General features: G+C 36.9%; 4 protein-coding genes, 1 long non-coding RNA gene and 1 pseudogene across 7 annotated transcripts; all 6 read left to right on the top strand.

The window, feature by feature from the left end:
- The first annotated feature begins 537 nt into the window (after positions 1 to 537).
- Positions 538 to 5606, top strand: LOC106319944. 3 transcript variants are annotated; one of them, XR_001265642.1, is made up of 6 exons: positions 538 to 836; positions 923 to 1153; positions 1247 to 1560; positions 1652 to 1699; positions 1791 to 1919; positions 5049 to 5606. It is a non-coding gene; the product is annotated as an uncharacterized LOC106319944 (long non-coding RNA). The 3 variants fall into 3 exon arrangements; XR_001265643.1 differs by having other exon boundaries at positions 1772 to 1919; positions 5355 to 5606; XR_001265641.1 differs by having other exon boundaries at positions 1772 to 1919.
- Positions 5607 to 11832: 6226 nt separating this feature from the next.
- On the top strand, positions 11833 to 14253 carry LOC106319936 (L-type lectin-domain containing receptor kinase VIII.1). Its single transcript, XM_013758324.1, has one exon. The coding sequence runs from the start codon at positions 12023 to 12025 to the stop codon at positions 14159 to 14161; it is 2139 nt and encodes a 712-aa protein (XP_013613778.1). The 5' UTR covers positions 11833 to 12022; the 3' UTR covers positions 14162 to 14253.
- A 68-nt stretch (positions 14254 to 14321) lies between these two features.
- On the top strand, positions 14322 to 15327 carry LOC106319937 (DNA-binding protein S1FA1-like). The gene is made up of 2 exons (XM_013758325.1): positions 14322 to 14535; positions 14813 to 15327. The coding sequence occupies exons 1-2, from the start codon at positions 14509 to 14511 to the stop codon at positions 15014 to 15016; spliced, it is 231 nt and encodes a 76-aa protein (XP_013613779.1). The 5' UTR covers positions 14322 to 14508; the 3' UTR covers positions 15017 to 15327.
- Positions 15328 to 15857: 530 nt separating this feature from the next.
- Positions 15858 to 17314, top strand: LOC106319940 (annotated as a pseudogene).
- A 1986-nt stretch (positions 17315 to 19300) lies between these two features.
- On the top strand, positions 19301 to 21721 carry LOC106319934 (L-type lectin-domain containing receptor kinase VIII.1). Its single transcript, XM_013758322.1, has one exon. It carries the CDS (start codon positions 19491 to 19493, stop codon positions 21627 to 21629), a length of 2139 nt encoding a protein of 712 aa, XP_013613776.1. The 5' UTR covers positions 19301 to 19490; the 3' UTR covers positions 21630 to 21721.
- Positions 21722 to 21789: 68 nt separating this feature from the next.
- On the top strand, positions 21790 to 22795 carry LOC106319935 (DNA-binding protein S1FA1-like). The gene is made up of 2 exons (XM_013758323.1): positions 21790 to 22003; positions 22281 to 22795. Exons 1-2 carry the CDS (start codon positions 21977 to 21979, stop codon positions 22482 to 22484), a joined length of 231 nt encoding a protein of 76 aa, XP_013613777.1. The 5' UTR covers positions 21790 to 21976; the 3' UTR covers positions 22485 to 22795.
- Positions 22796 to 23174: the final 379 nt, after the last annotated feature.

Below are 23174 nucleotides of genomic sequence, written 5' to 3'. Positions count from 1 at the left end.
CTGGGACAGTGTAATAAATTTCGTCAAAGCATATTATTGTTCTTTAAGTTTCTTTTACCAATATTACTAGGGTATGTTACAGTTAGAGAGAGAGGAAGGAGCAACGAAAAATCTATGTGAACTATTTACAACCCGTGAAGCGCTGTAAAAATTTCAAGACCCGAAAGGTTATTGGGTCAATTTTGTTTTGTTCTGAGGAGAAAAAAACATGGTCTCACTAGAACTATAATTTAACAATTTTCCATAAATTACTTGGTACATTTGAAAGATAAAAAATTATTGGAAAAAATATTCACTAGATAGATGAAGCGTCACGTCAGCTAAAAAAATTTCTCTCAAAAAAAGATGCCACGTCTTTATTAAAAAAAAATTCTTATTTCGTTGGCCTTTCTAATGGGTTTATACGTATTAGTATTGTCTAGGTTTTAAAACTTTCTTTGGGCCTAAAACTAACAGAATCTTCGCCCAATAAACCCTTTCTCTTCCCCTAATAAGCTCAGCCTATTGCCGGAGATGTCTAAACAGAAACGATTAAGCTTCTTCTTCGCAGCCACCGTTATGTTTTGCAGTAACATCATGCAATCAAGTTCACATAATCCCACGAACTCTTCTTTAATGGAGCTTTAATCATATCTTCAGTGGCCCAGTTCCGTGTATAAATACACCGGCTACAAGCATAAGCCTAATCTTTCAGAATTTACAGGGTCTCTTATTCATTTAAGTGCTTCTTCGGTCATGTAGACTTCTCAAATTCGATTTCCAGAGCTGAAGGCAGGCAGCTGCACACAAAGGGCGGTGAACTCATGAATGTTGACATGCTGCTGACTGATGTGAAGGTTCTCTGTTTCATTCTCCTACTATCTAATCAGAGATTAAGAGACTCGCAATTTCTAGAACTTTGATCCATCCCTTCCATTTGTAGCTCTAGGCTTCGCTCATCCAAGCCTCTGTAACCGTGCATCGGATCACCACACTCAAAAATACACTTTGAAGAAAATGATCAATGAGAGAGTGAGCCAGGCGATCTTGGTGAGTGGTAAAAGCAGTGCTGGGAAGATAGAGAGCATAAAGAAGCTCATGTGGTTACTCACCTACATGGGGGAAAGTGTTGATAGTGAAGAACGATCTGTGGAGCAACAAGTTTTAGAGATATGTAATTTTCTAAAACACCAGGCAACACATAGTCTTGTTGAGTTTCATCCACTAATATCTTTGTTTTTTTGTGACTTACTTTCATGCTTTGCAGTCCAATCCAGTTTTAGAAGCTTATGGCAAGTGAAAATCCCAAGAAACAATACTTCACCGTAAAGTGGATGAGTCTCAAGTTTGGTAAGTTGTCCATTTTTAATTATAATCCCTTGAACCTAAATTTAAGATACTAAGACATATCCCACGTTGCAATTATTTTGGTAATTTGCTGGAGATTCAAAACGACGATATAGGAAGAATCTCAGGAGCTATAACAGGATATTTTTGTTAGAGAGGTTGCGGGTTTGTCAAGTTTAGTACTCTGAAAGAAACTATTATTTCTTTTACATGATTTGTGCTGCACTAGAAAAGGTAAGCCTGATTTCTTCTATGGTGGCGATAGGTTTAAATTTTAGATATCATGTATGTGTTGGATGGGTTAATGATTCCAAGGAATACATAGATACAAGGAAAGCTATTGACGATGTTGGGCTTTGATTCTTAAGATCAGGTACTTTCCTTTTAATTGTTTATTTACATGCTTAGACATAAGAATAACTCTACTTACATTCTAATTTTGTAGGATTCATTCTTCCGTGTAGTGGCTGTATTCCTTCATCTAGGGAACATGGAGCTTGCAGAGGGTGAAGAATGAGAAACTTCAGAATCTTAAACTTGACGAGAAATCACGGTTCCATTCAAACCTCAAAGTTGTTCATGCTAACGCTAAGGTATGGCTTTGCTTCACTTTCTTCACTCATATCTAATCTATTAATTTAGGGTCCTAAATTTATCTACTGTTGAAAGTTGTCATTTAAATTTTGGACGTTTTCATTTTTGTTTGAAAGTTACTTAATTTATGGACCATTAAAAGTTTGTTACATCTAATTATTATTATACACTACTAAGATTACAGGACCGGACAACTAAAACAAAACCAACATTAAATCTATTAAAACTTAACCAATCTCATTATCCGAAATTAACAATACAAAAACCAAACCCACGGTTATGTACTATTACATTAACAATACAAGACCATAAGTGGACCTCATCTTCGTATATTTGCTTCTCTTGAGATCATAAACTGCAACATAATACATCAGATTACTTAATATTTTTGTCCATCTTTCATCACAGTACATGTTCAAAAAGGAGAGTACACTATAATTTGTCCACTTAATAGCAAACAATGCTTACAGCTTGGTTCTTTCTTACAACGACGCACATTTAGTATGAGATCACTTTCTTTTCTGTTAAACTTAGAGAAACCAGCCAATATGAGCACAATGGTTACAGTTTATAAGATTCAATCATATATAGATTATAGCATGATCATCTTTTACGTTACATAAGTTTTTTTTTTGTTTATCATAAACCACAACATACGATTTATACACGTGTCTTTTATGTTAGATTAGTTTTTAGTAACAAATAAAAAATATTAGACACAGGTTATTAAAATAGATTTCATCAAATCTTTACAAACGTGTCTTCCAAACAAAAAAAACCGCAAACAGTTTACTTAGATTTCTTTATTTGTTATTCTGTTATATTTGATAAGAAGATATATAATTTTCAAGGTTTTTTTCCTTAAATTCCGAGCTATCTATTTATTAATTTCCAATCTACATTCGAAATATTATATATTTTAACTTTTTTATAACAACTTCTACAAAATACAGAAATCAGAATATGCCATCGATCTTGAAAATATGTAAATCAGAATATCCTAATGACACTCATTATACCTAATTATTCTTCGGTATCAAATCTAGGGCTGGGAAAAAAAACTCGGATCCGAAGAACCGAACCGAACCCGGTCCGAAAAAGTAGTATCGAACCCGAACCAAAATTGATTAAATATCCGAATGGGTTCAAAATTTTGGTATTTAAAGAATCAAAACCGAACCAGATCCGAACCAAAATATTTTGGGTACCTGGATGTATTCGAAATAGATTTATAAACCTATATATTAATTATTTTTAGATTTAATGTATATTAAAACATCCAAAATATATATAATACTTTTAAGTTATCCAAAATACTTGAAAATATATACAAATAGTCAAAAGTAAATATTTAAAATAGTTAAACTATACTCAAAACACAAAAATACTTAAAATATTTATTTATTTTCTATCCAAATATTCAAACCAACCCAATTTATATGTTAAGTTTAGGTATTTTGACATATGTTATTAAAATTTATGTGTAATATATTATTTTGTTGATAAAATATATAATGAATTTTAAAATCTAAAAAATAATTTCAATGGATTATCCGAACCCGAACCGAACCCGCAAAGATCTGAACCGAACCAGAACCAAAATTTAGAAATGTCCGAGTGGAACTGAAATCTTTGACCACAAAAATCCTAAACCCGAATAGATCCGAACCGAACCCGAATGGGTACCCGAATGCCCACCCCTAATCAAGTCACTATAAATAATATTCCAGCACCTAATATGACCATACACCTCACATTCAAAAACTTAGACTCATGGCTATATCTTAAAAGTAAAAGGTAATTTCATACAATATTTGCGTCAAATATGATCTTTTTAACAACAAAAATAGTTACAAAGACAATCATATTAATTTGTTAAAATAGTTTAATAACAATAATTTAAATTAAAAAATTTATATTTAAGAAAAGAAATTCGAAATTACATTTCTATATCAAAATATTAAATTATAAACACAACATCTAACATTAGAAAACAAACACAACAACATTGAAACTTTGTGCATAGAAAAATAAACATGTACACTATATTTTGTAACAATATCACAATTCAATATATCTATAAAAAGTTATTATACAGAAGTGAATTACATAAAAATATTCTAGACATATATAATCTATTACTAAATATATATATATTCGACAAAATACTTGAAAGTATATACAAATAATCAAAAGTAAATATTTAAAATAGTTAAACTATACTCAAAACACCAAAATACTTAAAATATTTATTTATTATATTCAAACCAAACCAATTTATATGTTAAGTTTAGGTATTTTGACATATGTTATCAAAATTTATATGTAATATATTATTTTGTTGATAAAATATATAATGAATTTTAAAATTCTAAAAATAATTTCAATGGATTATCCGAACCCGAACCGAACCCGCAAAGATCTGAACCGAACCAAAATTTAGAAATGCCCGAATGGAACTGAAATCTTTGACCACAAAAACCCAAAACCCGAATAGATCCGAACTGAACCCGAAAGGATACATGAACGCCCACCCCTAATCAAGTCACTATAAATAATATTCCAGCACCTAATACGACCATACACCTCACATTCAAAAATTTAGACTCATGGCTATATCTTAAAAGTTAAAAGTAATTCCATACAATATTTGCGTCAAATACGATCTTTTTAACAACAAAAATAGTTACAAAGACAATCATATTAATTTGTTAAAATAGTTTAATAACAATAATTTAAATAAAAAAAATTATTTTTAAGAAAAGAAATTCGAAATTACATTTCTATATCAAAATATTAAATTACAAACACAACATCTACATTAGAAAAAAAACACAACAACATTGAAACTTTGTGCATAGAAAAATCAACATGTACACTATATTTTGTAACAATATCACAATTCAATATATCTATAAAAAGTTATTATATAGAAGTTACATAAAAATATTCTAGACATATATAATCTATTACTAAATATATATATAAAAATTCGAGAAAACAATATCCGCGCATAGCGCGGGTCCGTATCTAGCTAGTTTAACCTTAAACTAGAGCTTATTTAATATTATCTGCCATTCATATCAGTAGAGAACTTTTCAAGTGTATGACAACGTATGTGTTTGTAGGAATTCATCGTAGCAAGATGTTAATCAACATTGTGTTCGGAATCAGTGTCATATGGTGTTGATGTGGCCGTTTGGACTTCACGTCGTATCATTGATCTAATAATGTTAGGAGTTTTATATCTATCAAAGGGTCAATTTCCTTTTATTTGTTAGGGAATCTCTTCGTTGAGACGTTTGATCTATTATAAGGAAGAAATCAACATTTGATTGCAGTAAAGGCAAATTTAAATAATATATTTCAAGAGGGAGGGTGACACTGATAAAAATACAGAAGACCGACAATACCTCTCTTTTACTTTTTGCCAGCTCCATCACCGAGAGACATTGTTTTAAGCAGCACGGATTGCCTCACCACATTGCCAATCTTTTCATGGATATTGGCTTATTGCTTAACATGTCAACAGTTTTGGATAACTCATTTTCTGCATTAACAACAAATTCGCTAGGCCCACCAATGGCTCGAATGGAGATCACATACGTGGCTTGCCTCCCCCACCATACGCAATACGTATTGCCTAATAACAAAAACAAATTGTATATAATAGTTCAGCTTTGAATCCACAGAAACCTTGATTTTTGGGAGGTATTAGTCATCTTCTTTTTCATTATATCAGCTGAGCTTAGCTGAGTTCATGTCTTACGGAAAGTAAATAAATTTTGTTGCTAAGCCAGTCTTAATGAGCAAACCTAGAATAAATTTTGTTGCTAAGCCAGCCATCTTCTAATTTGTTGCTAAGATATAACAAATAAAACAATAACCTTTATTTTTTAGTTAAAAACTCCAAATGTATACATGATCTAATCTAAAAATACATAAACTTCAAGAAAAGGTAAAAATTTCATAAGAACAAAAAAGCAAGATAATCTATTCATGATATTTTAAAAAATGTTTATTAGATCCAACAAACGAAAAAATTAATGGATACCTTTTTATTTTGTGGTTACCAAACTTAATCTTATAAATTAACATAAAACTGATGCAGCAATTATTAAGCAAAATATATTTTTAAAGTAACAAAATTTAATAAATGAAATAATTAAACACCATACATGATGCACATTCTAATTAATAAAGCATCGACAAATTCTTAAAATAAAAATGGCTCCACAACACCTTTTTTTGCTTTTTAAAATTAAAGCAGATAAATATTTGTTTATTTAGAAAAAAACTAAAATAAATAATTATAAAATTTAGATAAGCTCCATGATACACAATAACTTTACAAAGAAAATACGTCCTCCGATAACCACGCGTTAGTGGTCCAGTGGCGGTACTCAGCCTGGGAGGTCATGGGTTCGAGCCCCGCTGGCGGATGTTGCTCTTGAGGGCCTTCGGGCTCGATACGGACACTTCCAACTACGCTGGCCACTGGTGGGATTTACATGGGGTGATCACCAGCCCTCGTGGATGCCTTCGGCGGGCTCCGGCGGACCATTAGTGGTTCAGATTCATCCGGACGGTCTTTAGGTGCTAGTCGGATCCCCACGGGGCATTCGGATACCACGATTATCAAAAAAAAAAAAAAAAATACGTCCTCAGTTTCTAAATAAGTGTGTACTTTAGTCAACTATAACAACTTTGCGAAAACAAAAATAAAGTGAATAGTAGGACGAGAACCACAATACACAATAACCATACAAAACACATAAAAACATCCCCTATATATTAAAAGAAAAATATTATAACCTTTGAACCATAACACATGTCATCACGAGAATCAATTTCAAAATTCTTAGAAAAATAAGTTGGTCCATCTAAACATATAACATATTTTTCATTAACCTAATCATATAATCAATTATTAATATAAAAATATTTTTTATTATTTCCTTAAATAAAACATACGGAATTACCATATATGATCAAAAAATATATGATAATTAATTCTTTTAAATAATAAAGATTTGATAATAATTTTTACATCCTCTATCATTTTTGTTTTATATTAATATTATTAAAATAAATTAGACAATAAAATTAACCAAATAATAAATTTTGATTTTTCTATATATTTTATATTTTGAATTTTTAGAAAGGAATATAAATTAATAAAATTTTAAAAAGTTTCACTTTGAAAATTTGTGGTAATAGTTTAATTTTTGATTAACAAGATACAAATGTTCATAAATTTATATGAGTAAGATGTCTTATTTAATAAATATTAGATTAAATATATATATATATATATATATATAAGTATTGTTTAAATTAAATTATATATTATATAAAATGCATAAATATTTAAATTTCATTTTTTTATTGAACAAATACTAAGAATTTAATAGTTTAGTTTCAAAATTTGCATTTAATTTTTAAAAATGATTATAAATTAATAAAAATATTAAAAATTCCATATTTAAAATTTTGTTATCAATGTTTTAATTTTTTTGTTACAAAAATATAAATGATCATAAAACCATGTGAACATGAAAATTTTATTTAATAAATAGTCATATTAAAAAATATAATATACATCGATGTTCGTATCATTTAAACTTAATTTTAAACAATATAATAGATAAAAATATTCTTTGGATTTATTTACCATAAAATGATTCTAAATAACAATAATTATTTTGATCTATATGTCCGCACCGATTTAGTTATATATGTAAAAGTCATTGACCTTTCATCCCGCGCAAAACGCGGATCTTAATCTAGTCTTATTATATAAAATAGTGTTTTGCTCTCTCTTCCTTGTGCCACCTAGGATTCCACCAGGGAAAGTCGTGTCCCCCATTAATGAAACTCGGTGTTTCATTTATAAATGCATGTCGGCATGGACTTTTTCGTTTATGCGTGTTGGGCTTCTAAAAACAAACGCTAGAAAAGATTAGGTTGTTTAGTAGTTGGGCTTCCATAATTTTACAAACCTAAGCCACAATGATTTCTCATGTCCACCGATCTTCTTTCCAAACGGTTCTTTGGAAAGCGAAGACGCCGTTATGACGAACGATGTGCTTCCTAGCGGCTCTAGAGATCCGGCACCGTTACGCAGAACGTTTGCATTCAATCACAGCTATTAATGCCCCATTAACCTCCTCATAAACGCCACCGACCCACTACTACCACCATGTCTCAATCAATACACCACCTCCTTCTTATAAATCTACAACTACAAATATGGGAGTTCCTTTCCCTGAGATTCATCACTTTCTCCTTCTCAATCGTTGTAATCCAAACAAATTCAGATATTGTAATGGCACCAGATTGTCAAGAGACGGTCGTCTTAAGAAAACACCTTCTGCAAGAGAAGTGCTTCTTGGCGACATGTAAGAAACTGCATTTGCCGGAGATCAACCACAGCACCCGAGAGATACTACAAAAGTAAATGGTAAATCAGAAAACAATCGTAGTTTCAAATGAGCAAGTGTAAACCAAAGGGGAAAACATAACTGTTGTTTTACTCACCAACCATGTCTAGCTTCGATAAACGATTGCAGCCTGCAAAAGACCAATCCAGAAGGCAACCTTTCATTACTTCATTCATAATGTTGTTGTTGGATTTCTTCTAATCATCTGGTCGGATTCAGTACTCTCGGTGTTCTCCCTACAAAGAGTCCGCTCTCCATTGATTAGAGTGTTCTCTGTTTTTCAGATTTGAGGCGTCAGTAATTCATGTTATAGTTATTGAAGAAAGAGATTACAAACTAGTGCTGCAAAAAAAAAAAGAAAACTCACTGAGATGCTTATTGGGTTATGCTGTGATTCCTTACCGGCGGAGAGATTGTATCACCAAGAAAAAAGGAGGTGATTTGGGCAAACATCCGCAATGACTAAGCTCTCAAAATAATTGCTGGTGAAGCTTACGGCTGAGCACGATGCTCTCTGCATCAGTAGGAAATTCATCTAATCAAAAGCCACTTGCTAATTAGATGTGATGCCATGATCTTCCACGTGTTATAATGGTTATGACTTATGAGTATGGATATGGGCTTTGGATTATGGCATTTAGTTTGTCACCAACATGCTCAATATCTTTTTTTGTAAACGTACATGCTCAATATCTTTACTTTAGAATTTAGATAAAACTGTTACGTAGAAGTTCTAAGTATAAGATATGTGCATATATGATAATGGTTCTCCAGAAACTGTATACTACACTTAAAAAAAATCCCGAATGAGCTTTACAAATGGTTTCAAATACACATTAAATGGGTCAAAATCAAAACACTTTATTATTATTTTTGGGTGAGACCAACATGTGTGAGATAATTTAAAAAAGAATAAAAAAATTAATAAACTTATTTATTTTTGAAGAAAAATCCAGAACTTATTCCATAGATTATAAATATGGTTAATTTTCGTGTCATTCGAATAAGTATCTATTATGATATTTTCATGTGCTACATATGTATAAATATTTACTCATAACTAATTTAAAATAATTAGTGAATATAATAGTTTAAAAAAAATTCCATCATCATTTTTTGGATCCAAAATATTATTTCTGAGAATACCAACCAGAACTAACCCAAATGTATACTACATCCACTCCAGTTTCTCTATTCGGCTAACACAATATTATGAAACTTGAGAGACCGCTAGAAAAACCTTCGGACAACTGATAAACACAATGAAAAATATAAGGCCAACATTACAAAATGACCCAGTAAACTACATATGTCGATAAATCCAATTAATTCCATTATAAACCCCACAAAAAACGCTCCAGTAAGTTTTAATATATATATACATCAAAACAAAACACCCAAATCCAACCTCTGTTCTACAACCAAAGCATCAAAAGTGAATTTAACTCTTCCGTTTTTATGCTTTGAGGATCTTAATTCCTCTCAAAATCCAGACATATATCATCGCCCGCGTTAGCACATCTTCAAAGATCAATGTTGGAAATGTCATGCAATCATTATTTATGTTAGCCAAAGCCGCTCTGGATCCCTAGGTCTACAAGAACATATGTATCTATTCGAGAGCACCACTAATGACGAGATGCCTTTTCACTCAGAACGCAGAAGCTCAGTATGTGAAAAACATACAAGAATATTACCATGAAAATAGTGTCGACTTAGGGATGCATCACTTTCAAACATCAACACAAAGTTTTTATATCAATGCCATTTGTCTATACGATATTCTCATGTTATGTAGGAAAAAGTTAGCAGTCTGGATAATTTACTTGAACAAGACGGAATGGATGTAAAACAAGATAATGAGAGATTAAAGTTGGAAGTCCATAAAAAAATTATTACACAAAATAAGTGTGAGCGCTCGAATGTAATTAGATAGATTTTAAAATATTAATGAATAAGTTCTTTCTTTTTCATCGTGTAAAGCATTACTTTTAAAAAAATATATCTTTTAAAATAAAAAAAATTTAATTCATGAAACAAACATATAAATGACATAGAAAATAACTTTAGTTCACTTATTAGTTATAACTCTACTGAATCTAATTGACTGTAATTTTTAATCCATAGACTAAAACAAATAATGAAATAAAGTAAATAATTTTATTTTAAGTTATTAATAGTAATGAAATAGTTAGGTAAGTATATAATCTCTAAAATGAATAGTAAAATAAAGTTAAAATTGTTGTGAAGAAAGTTAATGATATTTTACTTAAATAATTAAACATTTTAAAGTAGATTTATATTATTAGCTTATATATTTGTCCGTCCGTAGGGCGGGTTTATCCTAGTATATGATATAAAATATTATCCAATTCAACAAATTACAAATATGTTATTATGTAGTCAACTGTAACAACTTTGGATCGCAATATCGTAATATCTTATATAAGCATAGATCACACGTAAATAATGGTTAAAATATATAACAAACTCTATGAAACTAAAATGAATATCAATACAATAAAGTTTTATATTTACTTTGTAAAGTTTTTTTTTTTTTGTAACACCTTTGTAAAGTTATTGTGAGCTAGCAACCTACCGCCACAGTTTCCACAAAACAATCAATCACCGGCCGCACCACCACAGACTGTACCAATATGTCCTCCAACCACACCACCACAAGTTATAATTTATCATGAACTTTATACAGACTGTTTGTTCACTTCAAAATCAATAAAATATAATATGTGTGTTAGAACTTAAAATAAAGAATTATTCTAAAATGTACATTAGAATTTTAGATATTTATTTTTACTTTTTTATTTATTAACCCTAGTTTATAAATGATAAGATGGTTCATGGACTAGACCTAGCGTCCAGTTTTTGTGGTTCGGTTTGGATGGTCAATCAGTCTTTTTTTTTTGTTGACTTGGTTAGGCCTGTAATTTTGGTTTATTCAGTTTCGTTTGGTTGCATGAGTCTGGGTTCAATTTGGTTTGTAATTAAGCACAAGTTCTATTGAGTTTAAGTCTTTAAGGTACTGAAAGTAGGGCTCGGTTTGGCCGGTATTAAAAAAATGTTGCTATCGTTCAGATTACCGTAAAAGTTTTATACGGTTTAAATTTCTGAGATATTCACTTTTATTTGATTCATGTCGTTTTTCCCCACCTAACCAATGGGATGAAAACGGTATAGAATGAGTTTGTGATACCTTTTTTCATGCATGTTTTAGCTTCAATCAACGACCACGAACACAAAGAAACCTGAGTGATACGACCATGACCGTTACTTCTAGTTATACGTGAAAAGCCTCTTTTCCCATCATAACATAAAGTTTCATTGCATTTTTCTGGATAGAAAATTTTTCAGAGAAAAGGATATTATAGCCGTTGGGAAAACCCACGTGGCGTTATAAGTCAATCCACTTGTCTGCTTCATTGGTTGTCTTCTTTGGATTCTCTTTTGAGTCTCACTTCTTCCCAAATTAATATTCCTTTGTCTCATCCTCTTCTTTACTTTACTCCAAGCAAAGTATTGCCCCAATACACCACCCGTGACTTTCATCAATTCCATCCCTCTCTCTCTCTCTCCTTGTACCTCAATCTCTTTCTTCTACTTCAATGGCTCTTTTCTGAAACATTTTTTTTGTCAAACAGATAATGTCGTTTCTCCCATCTCTCTTCTCAGTTTCGATCTTGCTCTGCTTCTTCTGCTCTTTAAATGAAGCTACGACTGAGTTCGATTTCTCCACCCTCGCCATCAGCAACCTGAAGCTTCTCGGCGACGCTCGTCTCAGCAACGGAATCGTCAGCCTCACACGTGACCTCTCCGTTCCCAACTCCGGCGCCGGGAAAGTCTTGTACGCTAACCCAATCAGATTCCGACAACCCGGAACTCATTCCCCGGCGAGTTTCTCCACCTTTTTCTCCTTCTCCATCACAAACATCAACCCTTCTTCAATCGGCGGCGGTCTCGCCTTCGTCATCACCCCAGACGGAAACACAGTCGGCGCCGCCGGAGGATCTCTAGGCCTCGCCGGCCCCTCCGTGTCCAAATTCGTCGCTGTGGAGTATGACACGTTGATGGATGTTGACTTTAAGGATATTAACAGCAACCACGTCGGATTCGACGTGAACGGCGTCGTTTCGTCTGTTTCCGGCGATCTCGGCACTGTAGACATCGATCTAAAGAGCGGAAACACCGTGAATTCGTGGATTGAGTACGACGGGTTGAGTCGGGTCTTCAACGTATCGGTCTCTTACTCGAATCTGAAACCAAAATCTCCGGTTTTGTCTTTCCCTCTCGATCTTGACCGTTACGTGAACGACTTCATGTTCGTTGGTTTCTCCGGGTCTACTCAGGGAAGCACAGAAAGCCACAGCATCGAGTGGTGGAGCTTCAGGTCCTCCTTCGGGTCGGGTCCCGGGTCCGGATCCGGACCCTCTCCTCCTACTGCTAATTTAGTGAACCCGAAAGCTAATTCGGTTAACTCTCCGCCGCCGCTTGCCTCGCAGCCGTCTTCCTCCGCCGTTCCGATCAGCTCTCAATCGAAAACTCCGCCGACTTGCCGCAACCACCTGTGTAAAGAGAATCGTGGAGCAATCGCCGGAGTGGTAACCGCCGGTGCTTTCTTCTTAGCACTATTCGCCGGCGGTTTGTTCTGGGCCTACTCGAGGAAGTTCAAACGCGTCGAGAGACATGACTCCTTCGCGTCGGAGATCATCAAAGCCCCTAAAGAGTTCAGCTACAAGGAGCTCAAAGCCGCCACCAAGAGCTTCAACGAGAGTCGAAGCATCGGACACGGCGCCTTCGGGGTTGTCTACAGAGGCGTTCTACCCGAGACCGGAGACGTCGTCGCTGTTAAACGGTGTAGCCACAGCTCGCAAGACAAGAAGAACGAGTTTTTGTCGGAACTATCCATCATCGGAAGTCTCAGACATAGAAACCTTGTCCGGTTACAAGGATGGTGCCACGAGAGAGGTGAGATTCTGTTGGTGTATGATCTTATGCCTAACGGTTCGCTTGATAAGGCTTTGTTTGAGTCACGGTTTCCGTTGCCGTGGGATCACCGGAAGAAGATCTTGCTTGGGGTTGCATCAGCTCTTGCTTATCTACACAGAGAGTGTGAGAATCAGGTGATACACAGAGACGTGAAGAGCAGTAACATAATGCTAGACGAGAACTTCAACGCCAAGCTCGGAGATTTCGGGTTAGCTAGACAAATCGAGCACGATAAATCGCCGGAAGCGACGGTTGCCGCCGGGACGATGGGGTACTTAGCGCCGGAGTATCTTCTGACGGGTCGCGCCACGGAGAAGACGGACGTTTTCAGCTACGGAGCAGTGGTTCTTGAAGTGGTTACGGGAAGGAGACCGATCGAGAAGGACTTGAATGCGCAGAGGCAAAACGTTGGGGCGAATCCGAATTTGGTAGAATGGGTGTGGGGTTTGTATAAAGAAGGGAAGGTTACGGCTGCGGCGGATTCAAGGCTTGAAGGTAAGTTTGATGAAGGAGAGATGTGGCGGGTTATGGTGGTGGGCTTAGCTTGTTCTCATCCGGACCCAGAGGCTCGGCCCACGATGAGGTCAGTGGTGCAAATGCTGATTGGTGAGGCTGATGTACCGGTTGTTCCTAAGTCGAGACCGACTATGAGTTTTAGCACTTCGCATTTGTTGTTGAGTTTGCAAGATACTTTATCTGATTGCAATACTTTGGCGTTGAATTCTAGTAGGTCTTCGTCATGGTCTGTGCCTGAACATAATGTTATGATTAGAGGTGACGATGACCATATGGTATAGATGAAAATGTATTTTGTGTTGTTTTGATTATTTGATTTGTGTTGTAACATTTAATTCATTTTATGAGTTTAGTTACACGTAATTGGTTTGTTTATTAGGGGTTTAACTTTGTATGACAAAAGTTACGAGTTGAATTGGGAAATACGTGAAAAGTTAGGTGTCCAAATAAGAGTTTCACAATGACTGGAAGAAAAGGATAAAAAAAAAAACGTGTTATTACATTATCTGCGTGTGTTTGTGTCTTAATCTCTTCTGTTCGAAAACGGATCTTCGTTTTCATCAGATCATTTTTCTTTCTCCTTTCTCCACCATTCTTACGTTGCTCTCAGAGATTTCGGATCGTATTCATGGACAGAGAAGATTTTGCCAGAAAGGTATCTTCAATCGTCCCTATACTTGTAGCTTTTGTAGGTAGGTATCTTACGGTTGGTCTGATGATTTGTTCCTTAGGAATTTAGACTATTTTGTTTAGGATCTGAGGAAACGTGGGTTTCAAGCATTGCAGGACAAACTGTCTGGAATATATGAGTTATTGCAGTTACATATGACAATGTGTATATGGGTTGCAAGCATTTGGTTTTCCGTGGCCTTTATCTTTTGATTCTATGTTTGGTATGATTTATATGCACTCATTGGTTTGACATTCCATAGGCGGCTGCAGAAGCCAGAGGATTGAACCCGGGACTAATCGTGCTGCTTGTTATCGGAGGTCCGCTTGTTGTGTTCCTTGTTGCCAACATCGTGCTCTACGTGCATGCACAGAAGAACCTACCTCCAAAGAAGAAGAAGCCAGTTTCTAAAAAGAAGCTCAAGCGGGAGAAGCTGAAGCAAGGAGTCTCCGTGCCGGGAGAATAAAACCCACCTTAGCCACATTTATGCCTTGTCTAAAGCTGAATAAAAGGTTTATAAATCGCTCATCAAATTTTACCCTTTTGTGGGTTTTCTTTTTCTTTTACTCCTGTTATGAGGATTGTCTTAAGTTCTGTATGATTTCACTTGGAGGATAAGTAGAGTCTGTTTAGCTTTGCCTGCACACACGCCTGATTGCAGCTATAGAGGCTCTCTCATCCTCTTTGCAACGGTTTCTCAGCTTCAATCTTTATACTATTTGTTACTTCTATGGTTTCCTTGTTGGTCGTCATTAACCTTGCTGTGTAAACTAATTCAGTCTTTGCCAAACTGAATAGCATATGAGAAATAATTGATGTTTGCGTATGCTACAATAATAAATAGATCAATCAGTAACATTCTCACTAAAAGTATGATGTTATGAATATGTATATTCAGAGAATCAAGACGCCAGGAGAGTCGACCTTTGTTTATTACTCCTAAAAATAGATCAATTCATCACACCATCATTTGCTATCAATTATTTATGAGACTTTCATTCCCATATTTTTCAAGTAATAAGCCTAGCCTCTCCCAGTTTTGTTGTAGAAGTAAGAACAAAGAGTTGTGATATTTAAAGAGTCTAGGTCAACAGAGCGTTCTCGAAAACGTAAGAGTCAAGGCTGTTCGCATTCCTCGTGGTAGTTTTTTCAACTCCACACTGGAAAGTGGAAACCTTAAAATTCAGTTTTGGTAATAGGATCGTCGTGATAGTTTTTTCTTCTTCTCTGCATGTTTCTGCTAATTTGATTGCAGAGGAATCTTCAACAAGATCATGGAGAATCAATTTAAAAAGATCACTTGGAAAATGAATAACGTCTCGTCTTCACAGTTAGTGAGAACTTATTCGGGTCAATTCGTAGTTATATGAAAATTCAGGCAATAATATCCTCCACAGTAGTTGTTGTTGAATTCTTCATTTATTTGGGTTTCCTGCAGGCGTCTTTCTGCTTGTCTCACTCCCTGTTTCGATGGTTTCTTGGCTTTATATTTGGAAGTGGTGGATTATGGATCATTGCCTTCTGGATGGAGAAGACACGCAAGATATGTCCTATATCCATCCACTAAAACAAAATTCAGATAAAAGTTTTAAGCAACATGGTGATTATTTCTTCCGACTTCTTCATTTCCCCAATTTATTTTCAACCACAGTATTATGAAGACAACAACATAATCATTTTATGAAATTCACTTACAACTTACCGGACATTTTATTGTTCGAATGTTACGAATCTTCCAGCCGTGGATCTTGTTTGTTTTGCGAGATTCTTACATTGATGTTCGTGTAAGGCTTATTTTGTGGTATCCTTGCCAAAGACGGCGGATTTTTAATAAACAAGGGGCTCGAAATCGTTGCCGAAGTAGAGGTTTTGAAGTTGTTGGCAAGTTAGACGTAACAGAGGAAACTTCAATGTTAATGGAAACCATGGATGTTAATGGCTTTCAAATTCCATCTTCACAGGTTAGAAATTAAAGAGAGAGATAAACTTTTTGTTTAGATATTACAGCCACATCATTATTTGTTCTATTTTATATTGTGCTATTGTGTTGTCTCCTTTAATTGTACTCTGGATATGGTTTCTAGTTTATACTTGTGTTGTGTGTTTTCATTCCTCAGGTGGATTCTGTGAGCCATATGTTTGAAAGACACCCTGGCATCTGAATTTCGTTCAAAGAACACAAATCTTAGAACAGGCTTCATGAGTTTGCTACTCAGTCTGATTGAGACTCTGCACCAGTCCCCTCATGAGCGTCACAAGGCTGATCTAGCTGTGGCGTATGCTGCATTAGGATCCATGACTGAAGCTGGATTTAAGTTGGATTCATTGGTTGGAGAAGAAACTAGATGAGATGTCAGAAAAGGAGGAGAAAGAAGAGGCTGGTGAGACTCGGATGCAAGAAATTGAGAATGAGTTGAAAGACTTGAAACTTAAGTGCTCAGATCTCGAAGCTGAGCTGAAGAAGGAGAAACTAGAGGTTTTGGCTGCGAAAGAACTAATCTCACTCGATACGTTATTTAGTCTTGAGTTCTTAGGCGCTTGGGTTTTTGTTCTGTGGTGTTCTGATGTGCTTGTTTGTAGTTTTGTTCTTGGTGTTCTCGTACTTGTTCTTGTACTTGGTGTAGTTCGCTTGATATTCTTGAATTTGAAACTGGAGTTTGGCTTTACTTTCTTTATGTGCTCTGGTCGTTTTGTCTTTCGGTTTCCAAATGAATGTCATCTTAGATCTGCATCGAGAGACTTAGGTCCCATTAGCAACTGTTGAAGACATTCTTGGGTTTATGTTTCAAATTACTTCAACGTTTAATTAAATCAATTTCTCGTTTTCTTATTTTTGTGTTTCCAAATGCGTGATCTGGTCTTTAATCGTTATCTCTCTGGCCTTGGGAAAACTATTGATAAAATGAATGGTTTCTATTCCATCACTTGCACGCGGCTTAAAAGCAATCTCATTCCTGTTGAGCATGTTTAGCTTCGTATATTCCCGGTCTTCAAGGACCGGTTCGGGTCATATCGGGATGAAATATTTGTTTTACCTTCCAATCCAAACTTTAAAAATCTATTATTTATATATCTAACCTTTATATTGTCGATTTTTTAATTAATATTAACCTAAAAATTAAAATGTTTATACTGTTATAAACAATGTGGATTGTGTTATGAACAATGTGGATTGCTAGGAACCAAATGGCCAAGACCGTGGCCCATAGAGAGAGAGAGAGTCGGCGGCCCAAGAGGAGAGAGAGTCGGCCGCCCCTTGTTTAGATGTTTCCATTTATCTTTCATGTTATCTTTAGGAGATTTTCCTTTTCTCTTTAGGATTATGATTTGGATACTTTCCTTTTTATCTATCCCTTGTATCCCCTATATAAGGGAACACTTTGATTCATAAATAATACAGACACAGAACACGATTTCATCTCTTGTTCACAACACGTTATCAGCACGATAGCCTCTGAACCCTGAGACCAAAACCGAAACCTAAAAAGTCTAAGCCGGCGATCCAAAACCAAAACCCTAACCCTAACCTTGTCCTTTGTTCATCAAGAACCCAGGAGATCCATCTCAGCTTCTCAGATCACGTTCCAAACCTAGAAGAACCGCCGTCCAGATCGCGATCGAACCCGAACCCCGCGACCGACCCGAGACGATCCGATACCCGATCAGCTCACAGCCGAGACGCCTCCAGCCGCGATAGACCCCATCCGCGACCCGATAGAAGGCAGCAACCATCCGATCATCTCAGCTCGAAGTCTCAACCATTCTAAGGTGGTCCGGTTCTAATCCCCTACGAAACTAAGGTATAAAACACAATCTGAGAACATAGAAAATAAGGTTTTTTGTAACACCTTTGTAAAGTTATTGTGAGCTAGCAACCTACCGCCACAGTTTCCACAAAACAATCAATCACCGGCCGCACCACCACAGACTGTACCAATATGTCCTCCAACCACACCACCACAAGTTATAATTTATCATGAACTTTATACAGACTGTTTGTTCACTTCAAAATCAATAAAATATAATATGTGTGTTAGAACTTAAAATAAAGAATTATTCTAAAATGTACATTAGAATTTTAGATATTTATTTTTACTTTTTTATTTATTAACCCTAGTTTATAAATGATAAGATGGTTCATGGACTAGACCTAGCGTCCAGTTTTTGTGGTTCGGTTTGGATGGTCAATCAGTCTTTTTTTTTTGTTGACTTGGTTAGGCCTGTAATTTTGGTTTATTCAGTTTCGTTTGGTTGCATGAGTCTGGGTTCAATTTGGTTTGTAATTAAGCACAAGTTCTATTGAGTTTAAGTCTTTAAGGTACTGAAAGTAGGGCTCGGTTTGGCCGGTATTAAAAAAATGTTGCTATCGTTCAGATTACCGTAAAAGTTTTATACGGTTTAAATTTCTGAGATATTCACTTTTATTTGATTCATGTCGTTTTTCCCCACCTAACCAATGGGATGAAAACGGTATAGAATGAGTTTGTGATACCTTTTTTCATGCATGTTTTAGCTTCAATCAACGACCACGAACACAAAGAAACCTGAGTGATACGACCATGACCGTTACTTCTAGTTATACGTGAAAAGCCTCTTTTCCCATCATAACATAAAGTTTCATTGCATTTTTCTGGATAGAAAATTTTTCAGAGAAAAGGATATTATAGCCGTTGGGAAAACCCACGTGGCGTTATAAGTCAATCCACTTGTCTGCTTCATTGGTTGTCTTCTTTGGATTCTCTTTTGAGTCTCACTTCTTCCCAAATTAATATTCCTTTGTCTCATCCTCTTCTTTACTTTACTCCAAGCAAAGTATTGCCCCAATACACCACCCGTGACTTTCATCAATTCCATCCCTCTCTCTCTCTCTCCTTGTACCTCAATCTCTTTCTTCTACTTCAATGGCTCTTTTCTGAAACATTTTTTTTGTCAAACAGATAATGTCGTTTCTCCCATCTCTCTTCTCAGTTTCGATCTTGCTCTGCTTCTTCTGCTCTTTAAATGAAGCTACGACTGAGTTCGATTTCTCCACCCTCGCCATCAGCAACCTGAAGCTTCTCGGCGACGCTCGTCTCAGCAACGGAATCGTCAGCCTCACACGTGACCTCTCCGTTCCCAACTCCGGCGCCGGGAAAGTCTTGTACGCTAACCCAATCAGATTCCGACAACCCGGAACTCATTCCCCGGCGAGTTTCTCCACCTTTTTCTCCTTCTCCATCACAAACATCAACCCTTCTTCAATCGGCGGCGGTCTCGCCTTCGTCATCACCCCAGACGGAAACACAGTCGGCGCCGCCGGAGGATCTCTAGGCCTCGCCGGCCCCTCCGTGTCCAAATTCGTCGCTGTGGAGTATGACACGTTGATGGATGTTGACTTTAAGGATATTAACAGCAACCACGTCGGATTCGACGTGAACGGCGTCGTTTCGTCTGTTTCCGGCGATCTCGGCACTGTAGACATCGATCTAAAGAGCGGAAACACCGTGAATTCGTGGATTGAGTACGACGGGTTGAGTCGGGTCTTCAACGTATCGGTCTCTTACTCGAATCTGAAACCAAAATCTCCGGTTTTGTCTTTCCCTCTCGATCTTGACCGTTACGTGAACGACTTCATGTTCGTTGGTTTCTCCGGGTCTACTCAGGGAAGCACAGAAAGCCACAGCATCGAGTGGTGGAGCTTCAGGTCCTCCTTCGGGTCGGGTCCCGGGTCCGGATCCGGACCCTCTCCTCCTACTGCTAATTTAGTGAACCCGAAAGCTAATTCGGTTAACTCTCCGCCGCCGCTTGCCTCGCAGCCGTCTTCCTCCGCCGTTCCGATCAGCTCTCAATCGAAAACTCCGCCGACTTGCCGCAACCACCTGTGTAAAGAGAATCGTGGAGCAATCGCCGGAGTGGTAACCGCCGGTGCTTTCTTCTTAGCACTATTCGCCGGCGGTTTGTTCTGGGCCTACTCGAGGAAGTTCAAACGCGTCGAGAGACATGACTCCTTCGCGTCGGAGATCATCAAAGCCCCTAAAGAGTTCAGCTACAAGGAGCTCAAAGCCGCCACCAAGAGCTTCAACGAGAGTCGAAGCATCGGACACGGCGCCTTCGGGGTTGTCTACAGAGGCGTTCTACCCGAGACCGGAGACGTCGTCGCTGTTAAACGGTGTAGCCACAGCTCGCAAGACAAGAAGAACGAGTTTTTGTCGGAACTATCCATCATCGGAAGTCTCAGACATAGAAACCTTGTCCGGTTACAAGGATGGTGCCACGAGAGAGGTGAGATTCTGTTGGTGTATGATCTTATGCCTAACGGTTCGCTTGATAAGGCTTTGTTTGAGTCACGGTTTCCGTTGCCGTGGGATCACCGGAAGAAGATCTTGCTTGGGGTTGCATCAGCTCTTGCTTATCTACACAGAGAGTGTGAGAATCAGGTGATACACAGAGACGTGAAGAGCAGTAACATAATGCTAGACGAGAACTTCAACGCCAAGCTCGGAGATTTCGGGTTAGCTAGACAAATCGAGCACGATAAATCGCCGGAAGCGACGGTTGCCGCCGGGACGATGGGGTACTTAGCGCCGGAGTATCTTCTGACGGGTCGCGCCACGGAGAAGACGGACGTTTTCAGCTACGGAGCAGTGGTTCTTGAAGTGGTTACGGGAAGGAGACCGATCGAGAAGGACTTGAATGCGCAGAGGCAAAACGTTGGGGCGAATCCGAATTTGGTAGAATGGGTGTGGGGTTTGTATAAAGAAGGGAAGGTTACGGCTGCGGCGGATTCAAGGCTTGAAGGTAAGTTTGATGAAGGAGAGATGTGGCGGGTTATGGTGGTGGGCTTAGCTTGTTCTCATCCGGACCCAGAGGCTCGGCCCACGATGAGGTCAGTGGTGCAAATGCTGATTGGTGAGGCTGATGTACCGGTTGTTCCTAAGTCGAGACCGACTATGAGTTTTAGCACTTCGCATTTGTTGTTGAGTTTGCAAGATACTTTATCTGATTGCAATACTTTGGCGTTGAATTCTAGTAGGTCTTCGTCATGGTCTGTGCCTGAACATAATGTTATGATTAGAGGTGACGATGACCATATGGTATAGATGAAAATGTATTTTGTGTTGTTTTGATTATTTGATTTGTGTTGTAACATTTAATTCATTTTATGAGTTTAGTTACACGTAATTGGTTTGTTTATTAGGGGTTTAACTTTGTATGACAAAAGTTACGAGTTGAATTGGGAAATACGTGAAAAGTTAGGTGTCCAAATAAGAGTTTCACAATGACTGGAAGAAAAGGATAAAAAAAAAAACGTGTTATTACATTATCTGCGTGTGTTTGTGTCTTAATCTCTTCTGTTCGAAAACGGATCTTCGTTTTCATCAGATCATTTTTCTTTCTCCTTTCTCCACCATTCTTACGTTGCTCTCAGAGATTTCGGATCGTATTCATGGACAGAGAAGATTTTGCCAGAAAGGTATCTTCAATCGTCCCTATACTTGTAGCTTTTGTAGGTAGGTATCTTACGGTTGGTCTGATGATTTGTTCCTTAGGAATTTAGACTATTTTGTTTAGGATCTGAGGAAACGTGGGTTTCAAGCATTGCAGGACAAACTGTCTGGAATATATGAGTTATTGCAGTTACATATGACAATGTGTATATGGGTTGCAAGCATTTGGTTTTCCGTGGCCTTTATCTTTTGATTCTATGTTTGGTATGATTTATATGCACTCATTGGTTTGACATTCCATAGGCGGCTGCAGAAGCCAGAGGATTGAACCCGGGACTAATCGTGCTGCTTGTTATCGGAGGTCCGCTTGTTGTGTTCCTTGTTGCCAACATCGTGCTCTACGTGCATGCACAGAAGAACCTACCTCCAAAGAAGAAGAAGCCAGTTTCTAAAAAGAAGCTCAAGCGGGAGAAGCTGAAGCAAGGAGTCTCCGTGCCGGGAGAATAAAACCCACCTTAGCCACATTTATGCCTTGTCTAAAGCTGAATAAAAGGTTTATAAATCGCTCATCAAATTTTACCCTTTTGTGGGTTTTCTTTTTCTTTTACTCCTGTTATGAGGATTGTCTTAAGTTCTGTATGATTTCACTTGGAGGATAAGTAGAGTCTGTTTAGCTTTGCCTGCACACACGCCTGATTGCAGCTATAGAGGCTCTCTCATCCTCTTTGCAACGGTTTCTCAGCTTCAATCTTTATACTATTTGTTACTTCTATGGTTTCCTTGTTGGTCGTCATTAACCTTGCTGTGTAAACTAATTCAGTCTTTGCCAAACTGAATAGCATATGAGAAATAATTGATGTTTGCGTATGCTACAATAATAAATAGATCAATCAGTAACATTCTCACTAAAAGTATGATGTTATGAATATGTATATTCAGAGAATCAAGACGCCAGGAGAGTCGACCTTTGTTTATTACTCCTAAAAATAGATCAATTCATCACACCATCATTTGCTATCAATTATTTATGAGACTTTCATTCCCATATTTTTCAAGTAATAAGCCTAGCCTCTCCCAGTTTTGTTGTAGAAGTAAGAACAAAGAGTTGTGATATTTAAAGAGTCTAGGTCAACAGAGCGTTCTCGAAAACGTAAGAGTCAAGGCTGTTCGCATTCCTCGTGGTAGTTTTTTCAACTC

This window comes from Brassica oleracea, unplaced genomic scaffold (genome assembly GCF_000695525.1).
Source record: "Brassica oleracea var. oleracea cultivar TO1000 unplaced genomic scaffold, BOL UnpScaffold00703, whole genome shotgun sequence".
In the NCBI taxonomy this organism is placed as follows: domain Eukaryota; kingdom Viridiplantae; phylum Streptophyta; class Magnoliopsida; order Brassicales; family Brassicaceae; genus Brassica; species Brassica oleracea.
Note: the sequence above shows the minus strand (reverse complement) of the source record. Positions and strands in the feature narration are given on the sequence as shown.